The 17,749-nt window shown below is 48.9% G+C and overlaps 1 protein-coding gene across 1 annotated transcript; it reads left to right on the forward strand.

Moving 5' to 3' along the window:
• The first annotated feature begins 13,138 nt into the window (after positions 1–13,138).
• TUSC2 (tumor suppressor 2, mitochondrial calcium regulator) lies at positions 13,139–16,046 on the forward strand. The gene is made up of 3 exons (XM_075320804.1): positions 13,139–13,404; positions 14,487–14,607; positions 15,174–16,046. Exons 1-3 carry the CDS (start codon positions 13,271–13,273, stop codon positions 15,237–15,239), a joined length of 321 nt encoding a protein of 106 aa, XP_075176919.1. The 5' UTR covers positions 13,139–13,270; the 3' UTR covers positions 15,240–16,046.
• The last annotated feature ends 1,703 nt before the right edge of the window (positions 16,047–17,749 follow it).

Genomic DNA, 17,749 nt, shown 5'->3' on the forward strand with positions numbered 1-17,749 from the left:
CAGTTACACCAGTTCTGTCAGGAGAAATGGGCCCAAATTCCTACCATCTATGGTGAGAAGCTAGTGGAAGGAGATCCAAAACGTTTGACCCAAGTCATATAGATTAAGGGCAATGGTACAAAATACAAATAAAATGGATGTAAACTTTTGACTTTGCAGAAAGTACCGTAATAAAAATGCCTTAAATCATTCTCTCTCTCTCTCTCATTATTCTGGCATTTGGCAAATATAAATAATTTTTGTTTCTAATTGACCTAAAATGGGAAAGGTTTATTCTGATTTCATGTCAGATAGTGAGAAAAACATGCAGATGTGTCTTTATAGAGAGCGGAGGGAAACTTTTGGTTTGAACGGTATTCCAGATAGAAAAGTGTAAAGGGGAAACACTGCCCCCACCTCACAGGCTGAGTTGGGTACTGCAGGTCAGTATAATATACGATCTAAGCCAAAGGTTTTGAGACTGACACAAATTTTGGTATTCACATTTTGCTCCTTCAGTGTTTTTCACTCTTTTAGTTGGATGTTTCTATGGTTACTGAAAGTCCAATTCTAAACATTCCATATGTTATTACCTGTCATTGACAACTACATGAAGGTTCTGTGAAGACTGAATATTCCCAGCACTGACCCCGATTTCTCCAGACGTCTGTCCTTCGCCTCAGCAGCTGGATATCGGCTTCTGCGCCAGGTCCTAACTGATGACCCATTCTTGTCTCATTGGTGCTCGGAAGTTATCACAATTTCTGGGTTTTGCTTGTCCTCCCACTTTTTCAAGGATCGACCACAGACATCATTGGGATTGAGATCTAGGGAGTTTCTTCGACATGGATCCAAATGTAAGATTTTTTGTTTACCACACCTCTAAGTTATCATTTTTACCTTGTGACATGGTCTCCACCATGATGGAAAAACATGTCTTAAAGCACCACTCCAGCTTTTTTTATTTTACCACTAGAGTGTTGCTTTAAATCTAAGGCCTCCTGTCTTATACTCACCTGCTGCTGTCTTCATCTTTTTCCAGCGTCGCTCCTGTCGGTCTCCGGAACTTTGTGACCTGCCAGATGCTCCAGTGTTTCATGCATCGTGCTGGAGGTCAATCTTCGATTCAAGTCTATGAGGGCATCCTTCTGGCTCTCATAGAGTGGTATTGAGGGCTCATGACGTAACTTCTGAATTATGGCCAGTCAGAAGATGTGGACACAATATGGCACTCTGAGATCAGAGCTGCGCTGATAAAAGGTGAAGACGCCAGAGGATGAGTATAAGAATAGGTGCAGGGACCTTAGATTAAAAACATCACTTCAGAGGTGGGGAAAAACAACAAGACTGGTGTGGTGTTTTTCGGGGGCTTCATCAAGCAGTATAGTGTCAGGACTGCAGAGGACAGGATAAAGTTATTTTTTTTGAAGCCCTTCAGACTTTTTGGGACATCTGGAGGAAAGATTGTCCGCAGAAGAGAAGGTGAGCGCTGCCCTGAGTCCTGTGTCTGCCGGCAGTAAAGCAGCCGAAGACCACTCATGTGGGGCTTGTCATCCATGGAGGGGCTGACTCACAATTACCTAAGACCACGGCCATAAATATAGAATTAGATATAAACCTTTTCCAAGGACAACTTTTCCCATCATCCAGAACTATATGCCACTTTACACGCAACAACATCGCTAATGAGATGTCGTTGGGGTCACGGAATTCGTGACGCACATCCGGCCTCGTTAGCGACGTCGTTGCGTGTGAAACGCAGGAACGACTGTTAACGATCAAAAATACTCACCATATCGTTGCTCGTTGACACGTCGTTCTAATCTCAAATATCGTTGCTGCTGCAGGTACGATTTTGTTTGTCGTTCCTGCAGAAGCATACATCACTATGTGTGACACCGCAGGAACGAGGAACATCACCGTCCCTGCGGCCGCTGGCAATGAGGAAGGAAGGAGGTGGGCGGGATGTTACGGCCACTCATCTCCGCCCCTCCGCTTCAATTGGGCGGCCGCTTAGTGACGCCGCTGTGACGCCGCATGGACCGCCCCCTGAGAAAGGAGGCGGTTCGCCAGCAACAGCGACGTCGCTAGGCAGGTAAGTACGTGTGACGGCTGTTAGCGATATTGTGTGCCACGGGCAGCAATTTGCCCGTGACGCACAAAGGACGGGGGCGGTTGCGATCGGCAGCGACATCGCTAGCGATGGCGCTGTGTGTAAAGTGCCCTTATGAGGTGATGAGGCTTTTCCAGCATGAGGGAGCCCAGGACATAAGACAAAAGTGAGAACCAAGTTGGCTGGGGAACAAAACATTAATATTTTGCATCTACAAGCAAAAACTCAGTCCCAAGGAGCACCTGTCATCAATTTTCAAAAAGCGACAAAAAACCCTCCAGAAATTGTGATATCCTCTAAGCACCATGAGACAAGAATGGGTCATCTGTCAGGATCTGCCCAGAAGACGATATCCAGATGCTGCGGAGAAAGGCAGAAGTCTGGAGAAATCAGGGTCAGCGCTGGGAATATTCAGTCTTTACAGAAACTTTGTGTATTTGTCAATAAAACAATAAAATGTAACAAAGTATGGAATGTTTATAATTGTACATCAGTAACCATAGAAACGTCTGACCAAGGCCTCATTCTGGCGTTCTGTTATTCCCATTTCTTTGCTTGTCTTACTGGGAAGGAGTATTGACAGTGCAGTCAGCCAAAGACTGCTTCGCGGAAAGTCAAGTTATGGGGAGGAGCTAACTGTTATCAGGCGGTAAAATTTGAGTCAGTCAGAAAAGGATTGTGATGGCAGCAAGGACTGGTATGTGAGACTGACAGGAGACTGGCCTCTACAGGGATCTGAGCCCTGCCACAGGGAGATAGAAGAGAATGCATCTGTCACCTCTGGGGAAATCTAATACATAAAGCAGAGTGTATGTATGTATGTGTGTATGTCCGCTAAAGGAATTCGCACTGTCGCATTTATAATCACAAAATTTTGCAGAGACACTCCATGTGACTCAGGGAACATCATAGACTACGGTATGTTTTGACAGGAAAATGTAACCCTGCGCTTTACAGTTACTCTCCAAAAAATCTGCCTCCAATAAAGTCTATGGGGCTGCGAGCTAAAGGTTATTAATACCATAGCAGCTGTGAGTGGTTGCTATAGGAACAAAATAAATTGTTAGTATAAGAAGCTTATGTGTGAGGTAATAAGATGTCGGTGGGGAGATGGATACAGAGAGACAGAAAGAGAGACAGACAGAGACAAAGTAAGAGGCAGACAGACAGAGACAGACAGGGAAAGAAACAGACAAAACAGACAGGGAACGAGACAGAGAGAGAAAGACAGTCAAAGAGACAGAGGCAGACAGACAGGGAAAGAGACGGAAAGAGACAGAGACACGGAAAGAGACAGGGAAAGAGACAGATAGGGAAAGAGACAGACAGGGAAAGAGACAAAAACAGGGAGAGACAAAAACAGGGAAAGAGACAAAAACATGAAAAGAGACGGAGACAAGGAAACAGACAGACGGGGAAAGAGACAGACCTGGAATGAGCTAGACCTAGAGAGAGACAGACGGGGAACGAGACAGACCTGGAACGTGACAGACCTGGAAAGAGACAGACGGGGAAAGAGACAGACGGGGAAGGAGACAGACGGGGAAGGAGACAGACGGGGAAGGAGACAGACCTGGAATGAGACTAGAAGGGAAAGAGGCTGACAGACACAATTAAGATTAGACAGACAGACACAGAAATAGAGACAGAGACAGACAGACAGAGAGAGAGATACAGACACAGAGATAGAGAGACAGACATAGATAGAGACAGACAGAGAGACTGATACAGAGACAGACAGAGAGATAGGCACAGACAGACACAGACAGAAAGATAGACATGGATAGAGACAGTGACACACATGGATAGAGACAGACAGACATAGAGAAACTCACAGAAACAGACACACAGAGACACACACAGAGACATACACAGAGACAAACACAGGGATAGACACACAGACAGACACGCAGACAGTCACAGAGACAGACAGATACAAACAGACATAGACTGGGAGGGAGACAGAGAGACAGTTACTATCCCGGGCAACGCCAGGGTACTACAGCTAGAATCTACATATAGTCGGTCGGCTCATCACATTTTTTTGTCACCACCATTGAACTGAACTTACTTTACTGTTTGATCTGATTTAAAGGAGAAAAATGTCCCGACAGTGTATCAATCATCCGAACAGATTCTGCTGTTTGTGGTTCTTTTACACCAAAAGGCCAAGTACGTTCAATCACTGGCTCAGTGGTTAGCACTGCAGTCTTGCAGCGCTGGGGTCCTGGCTTCAAATCCCACCAAGGACACCATCTGCAAGGAGTTTGAATGTTCTCCCCGTGTTTGCGTGGGTTTCCTCCGGGCACTCTGGTTTCCTCCCACACTCCAAAGACATACTGATAGGGACTTTAGATTGTGAGCCACAATGGGGACAGAGTTGCCAATGTATGTAAATTGCTGTGGAATTAATAGCGCTATATAAATGAATAAAATTATTATTATTATCACTCATGATATTAGGGTTCATGCGCACGTTGCGTAATTACATGCATTTACGCTGCGTATTGCACTGCAGCATAAATGCATGCGTCTTGCGCCCCCAGCACAATCTATGAAGATTGTGCATAATCCGTGCGCACATTGCTTTTTTGAACGCAGCGATTTGGGTGCTAAAATTTTTACCCAAATCCGTGCGTTCATAAAAGCAGCATGTCAATTAATTTGTGCGCTTTGGATGCAGCTCCCACTCTCTCTATGGTAGGGGCAGCAGCCATAGCGCATGAAATCGGCTTTTTTTCTACAGAAAAACTGCATCCATTACGCAGTGTTTCTGCAGCGATTTGAAGGGCACATGTGCTGTCAAATCGCTGCAGAATATTAAGCAGGTTTGTGCAAACAAGGCCTAAGTGTTCACTTGGTAATCAAGACAAAAGCTGAGCCCCTCATGTGATATGCTCAAGTTGTTCAAATGATCTTTGTGACTGGCTGAATATGAGGAAAGTGGCTATGCCATTTACTGTTCCCATGATTTGGAGAGAACCCAAAAATCAAAGTGATGACTGCTATGTTTGTTTTGTCAAACTGAAGGGCTTTTCTACAAAGAACAAACATAAGATTAATTACCCTGAACTTGAATCTGCAATTAGGCCAGTTCCACATGATGGTACCTTGCCAGTTCCTTTACCATCGTTGTCTGGATTGGATGAAATTGACATAGAATATGAAGACTATGGAGCTGAAGCTACTGGCAAAGATATGGAGACCTCAAGTCAAGATAAGTATGTACCTGATGGAGCAGCCAGAATGCTTTATTCAACATGAATTAAATGATCTCATCAGAGACCTTTCATTGTCAAAAGATAAAGCTGATCTTCTTGAATCCAGGTTGAAACAGAAGAATCTTCTTCATCATGACATCAAAGTGTGGTATTACCGAAACAGAAGTAACACTTTAAAACAATTTTTCACAGTTGATGGACCAATGCTGTACTGTAAGAATGTGAATGGCCTCTTTAAATAACTGAATCAAGAATATTTTGCTTCAGATTGGCGATTGTTTATTGACTCATCCCAGAGAAGTTGGAAAGCAGCGTTGCTTCACAATGGAAATATGAAACTATCAATCTCTATTGATCACTCATGTCATGTAAAGGAAAGTTATGAAAATCTGTCACTTGTTTTGGATGCTATACGATATAAGCATCATCAATGGAGTATATGTGGAGATTTGAAAGTGATTGTTCTGCTAATGGGAATAAGAGGAGGTTTCACAAAATATTGCTGCTTCTTGTGTTTATGGGACAGTAGAAATACAGTAGAGCATTATGTTCATCGTGACTGGGGACAGAGAAACATCTATGCTCCAGGTAGAGACAATGTTCAGCAGAATGCTTTAGTTGCACCGACAAAAATCTTTCTTCCTCCACTACATATAAAGTTGGGATTGATTAAAAACGTTTGTGAAAGCCAAAGACAAATTCACAGGCGTTCCAGTACATTTCACAGAACTTCTCCAGCATTTCACCAGCAAAACTGAAGGAAGGGGTATTTGTTGGTCCTCAGATCAGAGAGCGTATGAGATGATGTGTTTGAAGGACTCTAAATCATACGGAATTGAGATCTTGGAAAAGCTTCAAGTGCATCTGTGATAACTTCTTAGTGAAAAAAAATCTCCACAATATGTTGAAGATGTTGAGGAACTGCTAAATGCAAACCAATATCTTGGATGTCGCATGTCTCTGAGAATGCAATTTTTGGATTGACATTTAAATTTCTTCCCTCGAAATCTTGAGGATGCAAGCAATGAGCAAGGCGAGCGGTGTCACAAGGACATTCAAGTAATGGAACACCGCTACCAGGGTTTTTGGAACGACTCAATGATGGCAGATTACTGTTGGATGTTATACAGTGTGTCCACCCATATCCTGTCCACCACCATTAACTTGAGAACGGCGGCAGCTATAGGCATAGAAGTGGTATCTAGGTGTAGTAAAGTAGCCATGCGCTACGCAATGAAACCACCTATAGCGCCACCTGGTGGAAAACAACGGAGTTAGCATTTTTATCTCGAAAACGGAACAAGATAGAGAAAAAAAAGTGAATTAAAAAATTGTACGGCATCATCCATGCAATACGAATCGACACCTTGAATACAGAAATGCTATGATATGACACCTATGACCCCTCCAAAAAACATTGAATGCTGGTCACGCATATGGCGCTCATTTAACTTTGAAGCTCACAGTGGCCCCCGTCAGCTGCAATGCACATCTGGACTCTGGACAGCATACTGTATCTTGCTGCACGTTGTGCAATATGGTAGGTGACGCGTTTGCACAAGCATTTGTGATACGTCGTCGTAGGTCCTGCAATGTTGGTGGAGGGGTCGCATACACCTGCTGTTTGATGTGACCTCACAGAAGGAAGTCTAATGGGGTCAGGTCAGGTGAGCGTGGAGGCCACTCCACACAGCCACCATACCCAATGACTTTTAGGAAGGTCTCCCTGAGGTATCGCTTCACATCCGCAGCCTTGTAAGCCTTACACGTTCTAATCATAGCATTTCTGTATGCAAGGTGTCGATTCGTATTGAATTGATGATGCCCTACAACTTTGTAATTCACTTTTTTTCTCTATCTCGTTCCGTTTTTTAGATAAAAATGCTAACTCCGTTGTTTTCCACCAGGTGGCACTATAGGTGGTTTCATTGCGTAGCGCATGGCTACTTTACTATACCTAGACACCACTTCTATGCCTATAGCTGCCGCCGTCCTCAAGTTAATGGTGGTGGACAGGATATGGGTGGACACACTGTATAGGGACAACCCTGAAAAATCGTATCAACAACAGTGTAATGTCAGCACTTTTAATTTCTGCTCATATTTTGAATGTGAAATTATTTTGGTTCAATAAAAACTGTTTTGTAAAGTGAAGCTTTTTTTTCTGATATGTAGATTACTGTTTTCGTAATATCGCCAGTATATTTCCTATACCTTATAATAATGATGCTGCTCCATGGAAACTATACGTGCTACAGGAAAACTATATATATTTTTGAAATCAGGACAAAAAGATGATTCAGAAAAGTACAAAGTCACCTGCGATGATTACAAAAAATATTTTTTTTAAGACCTGTGATTAGTCACGGGCCGCGCACAGACGCCCCCCTGTGCTGTTCACATATGTATGTGTTCTATGCATGAAAAATTAATGAATGTTCTCCATGAAAATCACAGGCCATGTACATGAAACATGAACGTCCGAAAGAGACCAGAAGGATCAAAGATCACCAAAGTGGCAAACTAAAAATCAAAATTTGTGTCGCTCTTAATACTTTTAGCAACAACTGTACAAATACATCCCAACAGCGCCCCCCACATCACAGGCTGCACCGGGTACTGCAGGTCAGACTATATTTAGACTCTAGGACCCCCTGTTCTCATGATCGGGGGGTCTCAGAGGTCAGACTATGTTTAGACTCTCGGACCCCTGTTCTCATGATAGGGGCGTCTCAGAGGTCAGACTATGTTTAGACTCTCAGACCCCTATTCTCATGATAGGGGGGGCTCAGAGGTCAAGTATTTTTAGACTTTTGGACCCCTGTTCTCATGATCGGGGGGTCTCAGAGGTCAGACTATGTTTAGACTCTCAGACCCCTGTTCTCATAATAGGGGGGTTTCAGAAGTCAGACTATATTTAGACTTTTGGACCCCTGTTCTCATGATAGGGGGGTCTCAGTGGTCAAACTATGTTTAGACTCTCAGACCCCTGTTCTCATGTTCGGGGGGGTCTCAGAGGTCAGACTATGTTTAGACTTTCGGACCCCTGTTCTCATGTTCGGGGGGTCTCAGAGGTCAGACTATGTTTAGACTCTCGGACCCCTGTTCTCATGAACGGGGGGTCTCAGAGGTCAGACTATGTTTAGACTTTCGGACCCCTGTTCTCATGTTCGGGGGGGGGGGGGGGGGGGGGTCTCAGAGGTCAGACTATGTTTCGACTCTCGGACCCCTATTCTCATGATTGGGGGTCCTAGAGATCGTTCATTCTTCATTTGTCCCCCGGATGGGATGTAGGCTCCCTACAAGAAAACTTTTTTAAAGGTTCAAAGCAGAAAACAAACATGAAGAAATTAGATAAACCAGTGGCTGCAGCCGGACATGATAATCCCCCAACTGCACGGCTCCGCGGTGTACGGACTGTCTGTCACAGGGAAAATGGCGACATGACCAGAGGGAAGGATAAAGACAGTCATGACTGCGCTGTTTGGCCTTGTGAGGGAAACTGGCGCCGTCCTTATCTATGTAAAGTATAGTAATCCCTGGAGCCATGAATATATCTGTGTGAGGGGCTCCTTTGCTCCGCTGTCAAAGAGTAACCGAGGCGTCTGTGCTGGGTATAAACTCGCCTAATGAGTATAAGAGCACACGACACAGGGACCCTCATGTCTACAAGCCAATGGGGCAATATAATTACATGATGCCATATCTAATAATCCAGAGTAGGAAGGGGGTGACATAATATGGTTTAGTTTTCCTTAACTGCCAATAAGATTGCTGCTTTCATGTTCTATTCTGTGGAAAACACATGAAAGCTGAATTTTGATTGGTTGCTCAGCCTGTTCTCAACATCACCTGATTTTTCGAGGCCAATGGCAGTTGCCGGGACAATGTTCACATGACCGGCTGTTCTCTAGGGTCACTGTAGTGGGTGGGCCTACCCCCTACTAGTTTAACATAGTTACCTGGCACTGTGATTATTAAAAATGTTGAATTTTATGTTTTTATGTGATGTGTGAGGGCACCCCCTAGTGGCCGGGTGGGACGGCTGTTGCCACCGGGGAGGAGGAGTCGGCCGGATATCTAGGCTAGGTCTGGATGTGTGTGGGGTAGAGAGATCCGGGTCAGCGGAGTGCGAGCATCTGCAGCGGCAAGTGCGATTGTGTGAGCGTAACATCAAGGGACACCAAGGAGGAGGAGGTGAACGTAACCTCAGAGCCTATTCTGCCGGTGTGGGTCCGGTGTATGCTTGGCTGAATAGTGGGTGTCCCGAAGGAAGTAGAGTACGGAGGGCATATCCCCACCCGAGGTGACGTTTGGTCAGAGTGTCCCCAGCTCCACTAATATGGCCGTGATCCGCTGACCGGAGTGATTTTTACCGGAGTGTCTGTCAAGCTGTGAAATCCGGGACAGCAGTGTGTGCACTTGGGCAGAGTGTGAGCGAAACAGCACGGGACACCGGAGATAAGGAGGTGGACGCAACCTCAGAGCCTATTCTGCCGGTGTGGGTCCGGTGTATGCTTGGCTGAATAGTGGGTGTCCCGAAGGAAGTAGAGTACGGAGGGCATATCCCCACCCGAGGTGGCGTTTGGTCAGGGTGTTCCCAGCTCCACTGAAAGTCTACAACTGCCTGTTTCTTTACTGTCTGCTGTTCGGATTATTGGACTGTGCTGAATAAATGTTCTCTTTTATTGCATTCAGCTCCTGCCTGAAGTCTTTTTGTGTAATGGAGAACGAAGACACTGACACACACTGCTTTAACTCTAAAGAAGTGATGAAGACAGGGATGGGCCTGCACCATAGTGCTGCCACGACTACACAGCCAGAGGCCTCCCTGCCTGGTCACTTCATGTGGCGTAGTCGGCAGGATCCAAGTCCCTTGCCGGAGAACCAGGAGTCTGAAGACCAAGTAGTGCCTGAAGCACGGAATTCGGACGATGAAAGAAGAGTTCCAGTCCCACGGTGGGAGGAAGAAGTGCCCAAGGCGTTGGACCGGGCACAAGATGGCGGCAAGGAGGCCGTTATCTGTGAGGAAGAAAGGGCGCGAAAAGTTGGCGCCGAAAGAAGAGCCTGGGGCTGGCCGGCGCCGAAGAAAAAGGACAGAGTACTCCGCCCAAAGAGGGGAGGCGCCAGCTCCAGGGCATTGAAGACTAAAAAAAGGAAAAAGAAGTACCTCGGCGGAGGAGTCGAAATGATGCGCAAGGCTGGGGGTGGAGTTTGTTCAAAAGCGGGAAACGAAAACCCGCCTCCACTTCCTCCAGTCTCAGTGTCGACATCACCGCCATTACCAGTGATTATCGAGATGGAGAACTTTGGGCAACCTGCGGAGTTGGCGACGACCATGGCCCTCATCAGCCTTGGCCGAGGCCGACCCCGGTTCGCCCCTGCTAACGAGGCCGCGATAGCGGATCTCCCCATTGGGCCGGGAGGCTCTACCAGACCGGACAAGGTCTCTTGGAAGACCTCGTGGGACGCTCAAACCGGGAGCACCATTACGGAAGTGAAGGCGACCTATGCTACCCCGCCCATGCCAAGCCGTCCGGGAGTTGCTGTTTTCCCTTGGGACACCCCGCAGCTTAACGCCGCTGCCACACCATTTGTTCCGGTGCCGGAGTCGGCCGAAGAGTTAGCCGAGCGTCTAGAGGAGGACCACCTGGGCTTCTTCTGGGACCCAGTCATCGCCCCGCCGGAGAGGGCGCGTCCCAGTGTTCCGCCCCCGAAGCCTGATCCCGTCCGGGAACGGCTCATGGCTGAGACCATAGTCCGGGAAATGCTGTCCGGCCCCGGTGGAGAAGATCTGGCTCAGCAGTTCGTGACCGGGGTGGTTGTCAAATTCAACCAGCAGGAGGGGTATGGATTCATCCGTGAAGTAGAGACCGGGGATGACTACTTTTACAACCGAGTTCACCTGGATGTAGAAGGACTCCCCAAGCGACTCCATACCCTGTGGCCGGGCGAGAAAGTCAGCTTCTTGCCGGACAAAGGCAGCCGCGGTCTGTTCGCGGTGTGTGTTTCCCGCATGCCCACCACCCGGGAAGCGGAGCAGTGGCAGGAGGAGATTGCTTGGGAAGAGCAGCAAGAGCGACGACAGAGCCGTACCAGACCGGCCGCGCCTCCTCAACCCCGGCGCGTACCGACGGCTGCCCCGGAAGCAGAGGCAGAGCCAGCCCTCGATCCGGAGAGGCTTCCAACCGTGGTGGCGGTGACGCAAAATGTCAACAACAGGCCAGTTTTTATGCTGGACGCGTCGCCCGCCGCACCACCACCGTCCCGGGCGGAGACGCCATCACCACCAAGAGGTGCTGCAGCAGCTGTGCCGGAGGAGCCGTGCTACGCTCCGGTGACTTTCAGGCGGATCCGCCGCCAGCCAGGACAAACTCTGGGGGCCTATATCCAGGCTCAAGCGGAAGAATGGAAGAGAGCCTGGCCCCCAGAGTAAGTTGTTCGCTCCAGCACCTGTTAAGACCGGGATGGTTGTAAACCGGCAGAAAGTTGTTTTTGTTGGAAAGTTTCACGGGCCTGTTGCCCTGCAGCAAAGACCGGGAGCGCTATTGAAGCCTCCGGGCACCTTCAGCAAAGACCGGGAGCGCTATTGAAGCCTCCGGGCACCTTCAGCAAAGACCGGGAGCGCTATTGAAGCCTCCGGGTGCACATCTAAGACCGGGAGCGCTGTTGAGCCTCCGGGCGCTATCCAGAGACCGGGAGCGCCGCTGAACTGGTGCCGCTGTTGAGGACTGAACCGAAAAGGTTTTTATGTGTTTATGTTTTTATGTGTTTAAGAGCCTTGCCGGGAGGCTCGGATTTTAAGAGGGGAGGCATGTAGTGGGTGGGCCTACCCCCTACTAGTTTAACATAGTTACCTGGCACTGTGATTATTAAAAATGTTGAATTTTATGTTTTTATGTGATGTGTGAGGGCACCCCCTAGTGGCCGGGTGGGACGGCTGTTGCCACCGGGGAGGAGGAGTCGGCCGGATATCTAGGCTAGGTCTGGATGTGTGTGGGGTAGAGAGATCCGGGTCAGCGGAGTGCGAGCATCTGCAGCGGCAAGTGCGATTGTGTGAGCGTAACATCAAGGGACACCAAGGAGGAGGAGGTGAACGTAATCTCAGAGCCTATTCTGCCGGTGTGGGTCCGGTGTATGCTTGGCTGAATAGTGGGTGTCCCGAAGGAAGTAGAGTACGGAGGGCATATCCCCACCCGAGGTGACGTTTGGTCAGAGTGTCCCCAGCTCCACTAATATGGCCGTGATCCGCTGACCGGAGTGATTTTTACCGGAGTGTCTGTCAAGCTGTGAAATCCGGGACAGCAGTGTGTGCACTTGGGCAGAGTGTGAGCGAAACAGCACGGGACACCGGAGATAAGGAGGTGGACGCAACCTCAGAGCCTATTCTGCCGGTGTGGGTCCGGTGTATGCTTGGCTGAATAGTGGGTGTCCCGAAGGAAGTAGAGTACGGAGGGCATATCCCCACCCGAGGTGGCGTTTGGTCAGGGTGTTCCCAGCTCCACTGAAAGTCTGCAACTGCCTGTTTCTTTACTGTCTGCTGTTCGGATTATTGGACTGTGCTGAATAAATGTTCTCTTTTATTGCATTCAACTCCTGCCTGAAGTCTTTTTGTGTAATGGAGAACGAAGACACTGACACACACTGCTTTAACTCTAAAGAAGTGATGAAGACAGGGATGGGCCTGCACCATAGTGCTGCCACGACTACACAGCCAGAGGCCTCCCTGCCTGGTCACTTCATCACCTCCAGTCACGTGTTTATCCAAGCCTCGTTTTCAATATAGGTCACGCCCCTGTTCATGCTTCTGATTGGTCTTCATGACAGCACGCTCCGGTCTAGTCCCGGAAGTGACGCAGTGAGATAGCGGAGTGACAGGAGGCAGCGGGCACCGGGGGTCAGTCCTCGGGGTGCCCGGTGTACACCGCGCTGTACGACTCGGCTTGTAGGAGCCGTCATGGGCGGCAGCGGATCCAGAGCCCGCGGTCTGTGGCCTTTCTCATCACAGGGAACCGAGAGCCCCGGGAACAGCAACGAGCAGAGCGTGGCCCGGATCCGCAAAGCCACCCCATTCATCTTCACCCGGCGCGGGTGAGCTAGGGGCCTGCGGGAGGGAGGTGACCCCAATACTGAGTATGAGCCCCCTAACATGTGCTATGCAGAGTCTAGCTGCCCACAAGAGGGATGAGGTCTATTGTCACCCACAGACAACCCCCCCAAAGCTGTCTCCCGTCGCCGTTATTCCCCCCTCCAGGAGCTGCAATCTGTCGCCGTCATCCACCCCCTGCGCTACCGCCTGTCACCATCATACTCCCCCCTCCCCCCCCCAGCGCTGGCACCTGCTGTCGCTGTCATCCCCCTCAGGAGCTGCCGCTCGACGCTGTCATCTTGGCCCTAGCGCTGCCGCCATTCTGCTTCCTAACGCCAACCCCACCCAGAGCTACTGCCATCCTACTCCCTAGCGTTGGTGCACGTCGCTGTCATTTGCCCCCCCCCCGAACTGTGGCCCCTTTTTGTCCTCCCCACCGCAGCTGCCCGTTGCCGACCTACCCCCCCCAGCGCTGCCGCTCCTCGCCGTCTTACTCCCTAGCGCCATCGCCCACTGTCTCCTACCCCCTAGCGCCATCACCGCCTGTTGCCGTCCTACCCCCTAGCGTTGTCTCCGTCCTACCCCCTAACACCATCACCTCCTATCACCGTCCTACCCCCTAGCGTCGCCTTCACACCCCGAGCGCCATCGCCATCCTACCCCCTAATGCCATGGCCGCCTGTCGCTGTCCTACCCCCTAGCTTTGTCGCAGTCCTAGCGCCACTGCCACCCGTCCTACACACTAATGCCATGGCCGCCCATTGCTGTCCTACCCCCTAGCTTTGTCGCAGTCCTAGCGCCGTCATCCCCTACCCCCTTCGCTGCTGCCTGTTGCCATCATCCCTTCCCCCAGCGCAAGCACCCGTCTCCGTCATCAACCCTCCCCTAAGCGCTGCTGCTCTCCCCCAAGCCCATCTGCTCGTCACGATTGTCCCTTCCCTCACTAGCGCTGGCACTTGTCATTATCTCTCTGGCACTGATGTCTGCTGTCATCCTACCCCATTCCCCCATGGTCCTGCCACCTATTGCTGCAGGCATTCATTCTGTTGTCCGGATCTGATTAAAATATTTTTTTTGTCCACAGTTCCATGTACTTTGATGAGGACGGTGACCTGGCGCATGAATTTTATGAAGAAACAATTGTGACCAAGAACGGACGGAAACGGGCAAAGCTGAAACGAATCCAAAAGAACCTGCGGCCTCAGGTAACTCCATAGAAAACTTCAATCCATTCAGTCACATCCCCACTTGAAAGTGCACATGAATGCAGTCTATTACTCTCTATCTGCCAGGGCCGACACTACTGGGGTGTAATGTTCTGCGGCTGCTCTGTTCTGTGGGCTGCTGGACTTTTCTCTTTTTGGCTTTAATAATCACTGGTTGCAATGTCCTTCTTGGAGGCTCAGTCTTCAACCTTTTCTATGGGGACGCGGCCATCACTGGGGAGAGGCAACTGTAGGACAGGAGACTACAATATGTTTTTCTGTTATCAGCCATTACTGGGGACAGGTAAATGTAGGACAGGAGACTACAATCTATTTCTCCCAGTTATCAAACATTAGTGGGAAGAGGTGGCTGTGGGACAGGTGGGTGTAATCTATTACTCCCTGTTATCAGCCATTACTGGGGAGAGGTCACTGTAGGACAAGTGAGTACAGTGTATTACTCCCTGTTATCAGCCATTCCTAGCTGTAGCACAGGCGTAATACATCTTCTTGTTCCCTTCTATCAGGTAGGAAGCAGTAACATTTTTCCTTTTGCTTTTACACAGGGCACCATCAAGTTAGATCATCCATGTATCCATGTGGATTTCCCTGTCGTACTATGTGAGGTCTGACGCCACCACCCTTGCCTGCCAAGCTGCGCCCTCCTGTACCAACCTTTGCACCCTATGCTGTGCTCCTGGGACAGGGAGCGGAGGAGATTGATGGGGAGGTGCAGACTTCTGAGTGGTATGTGCAGAGAGACAGACTGGGCTGTGAATAGAGACAATTAACCCAAACTCTGCCAGGGCCGACACTACTGGGGTGTAATGTTCTGCGGCTGCTCTGTTCTGTGGGCTGCTGGACTTTTCTCTCTTTGGCTTTAATAATCACTGGTGTCTGCACTGTCCTTCATGGAGGCTCAGTCTTCAACCTCTTCTGTGGGGACGCGGCTCAGTACTGACAATGTTTCCGCCCACAGCTGCCCAATGCACCAGGCTCCAGACACGTAGCATAAATGCCAACCTGGCACCATCTAGAGGATAAGTTCTGGTTCTCAGTCTTCTGGCCTCAGTGGTCCGGCTTCAATCTCAATGGTCTTATTGTTCTCCAGCACATGTAGAGTTGTCAGTGATAAGTGTGACCTGTGTGTCCCCTGATAAGGGGCTGCTCTGCACTATTCGGGGGACGCTCGTCTCTTCTATGTGATGCACTGCTGCTGCCGGACATTCCCTGGTACAATCACATGTATGTATGATTCGGGTGGGCTCGCCGCCTCTGTTTATTTATTACATGTATGTTTTAGTTTATGTTCTATATTCCTGAGCTGTGAAGCGCCTCTCGCCTCCCGTGGCCCCCAATCAGACTGTGATTATTCTACATGGCAGCGGGAGATATTCGGGGCGCTGGGAAAGTCTCCCCAATAAACCCTATGTTTGTTAGTCGGACTCCTGGTGTCATTGTTATTCCAGATCCTGGTACACATCTTCTGGCACTGCACGTGGAGACAGGAGCAGAGGAGACCGTGCACCATCATGAACAGTCCAGCAGAACATCACCGGTGGATGAGGCAGCAGGCGGGTCTTATGCTTCATATTGATGGAAAGTTCTGGGGGCTATAATGAGGGGATGGAGAAGTCCTGACGTTTCCGTTAACTCTGTGACGGACACCACAAGCTTTCCGGCTCATGATGGGGGTTGTATCAGTCCTGAATTTTATAGATCTTTCTGATGAGAAAATGAACTCACGTTCTGCCAACAATGCAGGATCTAATGTTCCCACTACCACCATCAAAATATGCCATCGATGATCAGACGTGATTCTTTGTTCCTATTGGTTCTTCATGATGGAGGGGTCTGTTGTATCCCTGGTAATGGGACACATCCCCCCCCCCCCCCTTATTGTCCTCAGGATGCACTGTATTTTCTGTACGTTTTGGGTTCTGTAGACTAGGGTTGGCCATCTTGGCTGAGTCTATGGGCTCCGCTTGCGCCAGTCTGTCTGTGGTTGGCACTGCACTCATCTAATTAAAGTGAACCTATCAGGTGCAATATGCACCCAAAACCATGAGCAGTTCTGGGTACATAATGCTAATCCCTGCCTAACCGTCCCTGTATATAGTAGCATAGATAAAGATATCTTTAGGAAAAGTATTTTTGTAAAGCTCTTTTATCATATGCTAATGAGGCCAGATACTAGTCGCAAAGGCGTTAGTTCCCTTGGCTAGTCAGCCCCCTTAGCATGTTAGTACGCCCCTGTGGGTGTACTAACCTGCTAATGAATGCACAGCATCAGAGGATGGGTGCTCTCACCTGACCTGCCACAGCTGGTTTTTAGACAGGAACAAGTTGTGGATATAAGGAGCGCAATAGGGTCTTAGCGATATATAATATGGTGACTTAAAAGGAAAACCACTCGCCTGGAATGGTTGTGTGTCTCACAACCAATACAGAAACATAGAACAGCTGCAGCCGATCCCACGTGCCAAAGGCAGAAGCAAAAGAAAAACAGGATAATTGTGGTTTACGCCGCGCTGCTGTACAAAGAATCACTCCAAGTAATAAAACATGTGGGTGGTTTATTCTACGCGTTTCGAAGAGATATCCCCTCTTCTTCCTCAGGAAAATTCACCAATAACTGGTGGATTTTCCTGAGGAAGAAGAGGGGATATCTCTCTGAAACGCGTAGAATAAACCACCCACATTGTTTTTACTTGGAGTGATTCTTTGTACAGCAGCGCGGCGTACAGCTGGTTTTTGGCTCAGTGTGTAAGATCAGAACGTCTCTGGACTTCCGGCCATGCGAACTATACCAGTTTGAAGCTGGGAGATGTACACCCAGCTTCATAGTACGCATGACTGGAAGTCCGGGACTTCTGATCATGTGCACTGAGCCGAAAACCAGCGATGGCAGCTGAGAGGTGAGTGCGACCATGCCTCTGACGCTGCAAGTTCGTAAGCATTTTAGCACGCCCACAGGGGCGTATTGACATGCTAAGGGGCCCAACTAGATGGGAAGTAACACCCTTGCGACAAATCGCTGGCCTCATTAGCATATCCTAAACGATCTTTAGAAATACTTTTTCTAAAGATCTTTATCTATGCTACTAGATACAGGAACACTAAGGGGCACTTTGCACGCTGC

This window comes from Anomaloglossus baeobatrachus, chromosome 8 (genome assembly GCF_048569485.1).
Source record: "Anomaloglossus baeobatrachus isolate aAnoBae1 chromosome 8, aAnoBae1.hap1, whole genome shotgun sequence".
Lineage (NCBI taxonomy): Eukaryota > Metazoa > Chordata > Amphibia > Anura > Aromobatidae > Anomaloglossus > Anomaloglossus baeobatrachus.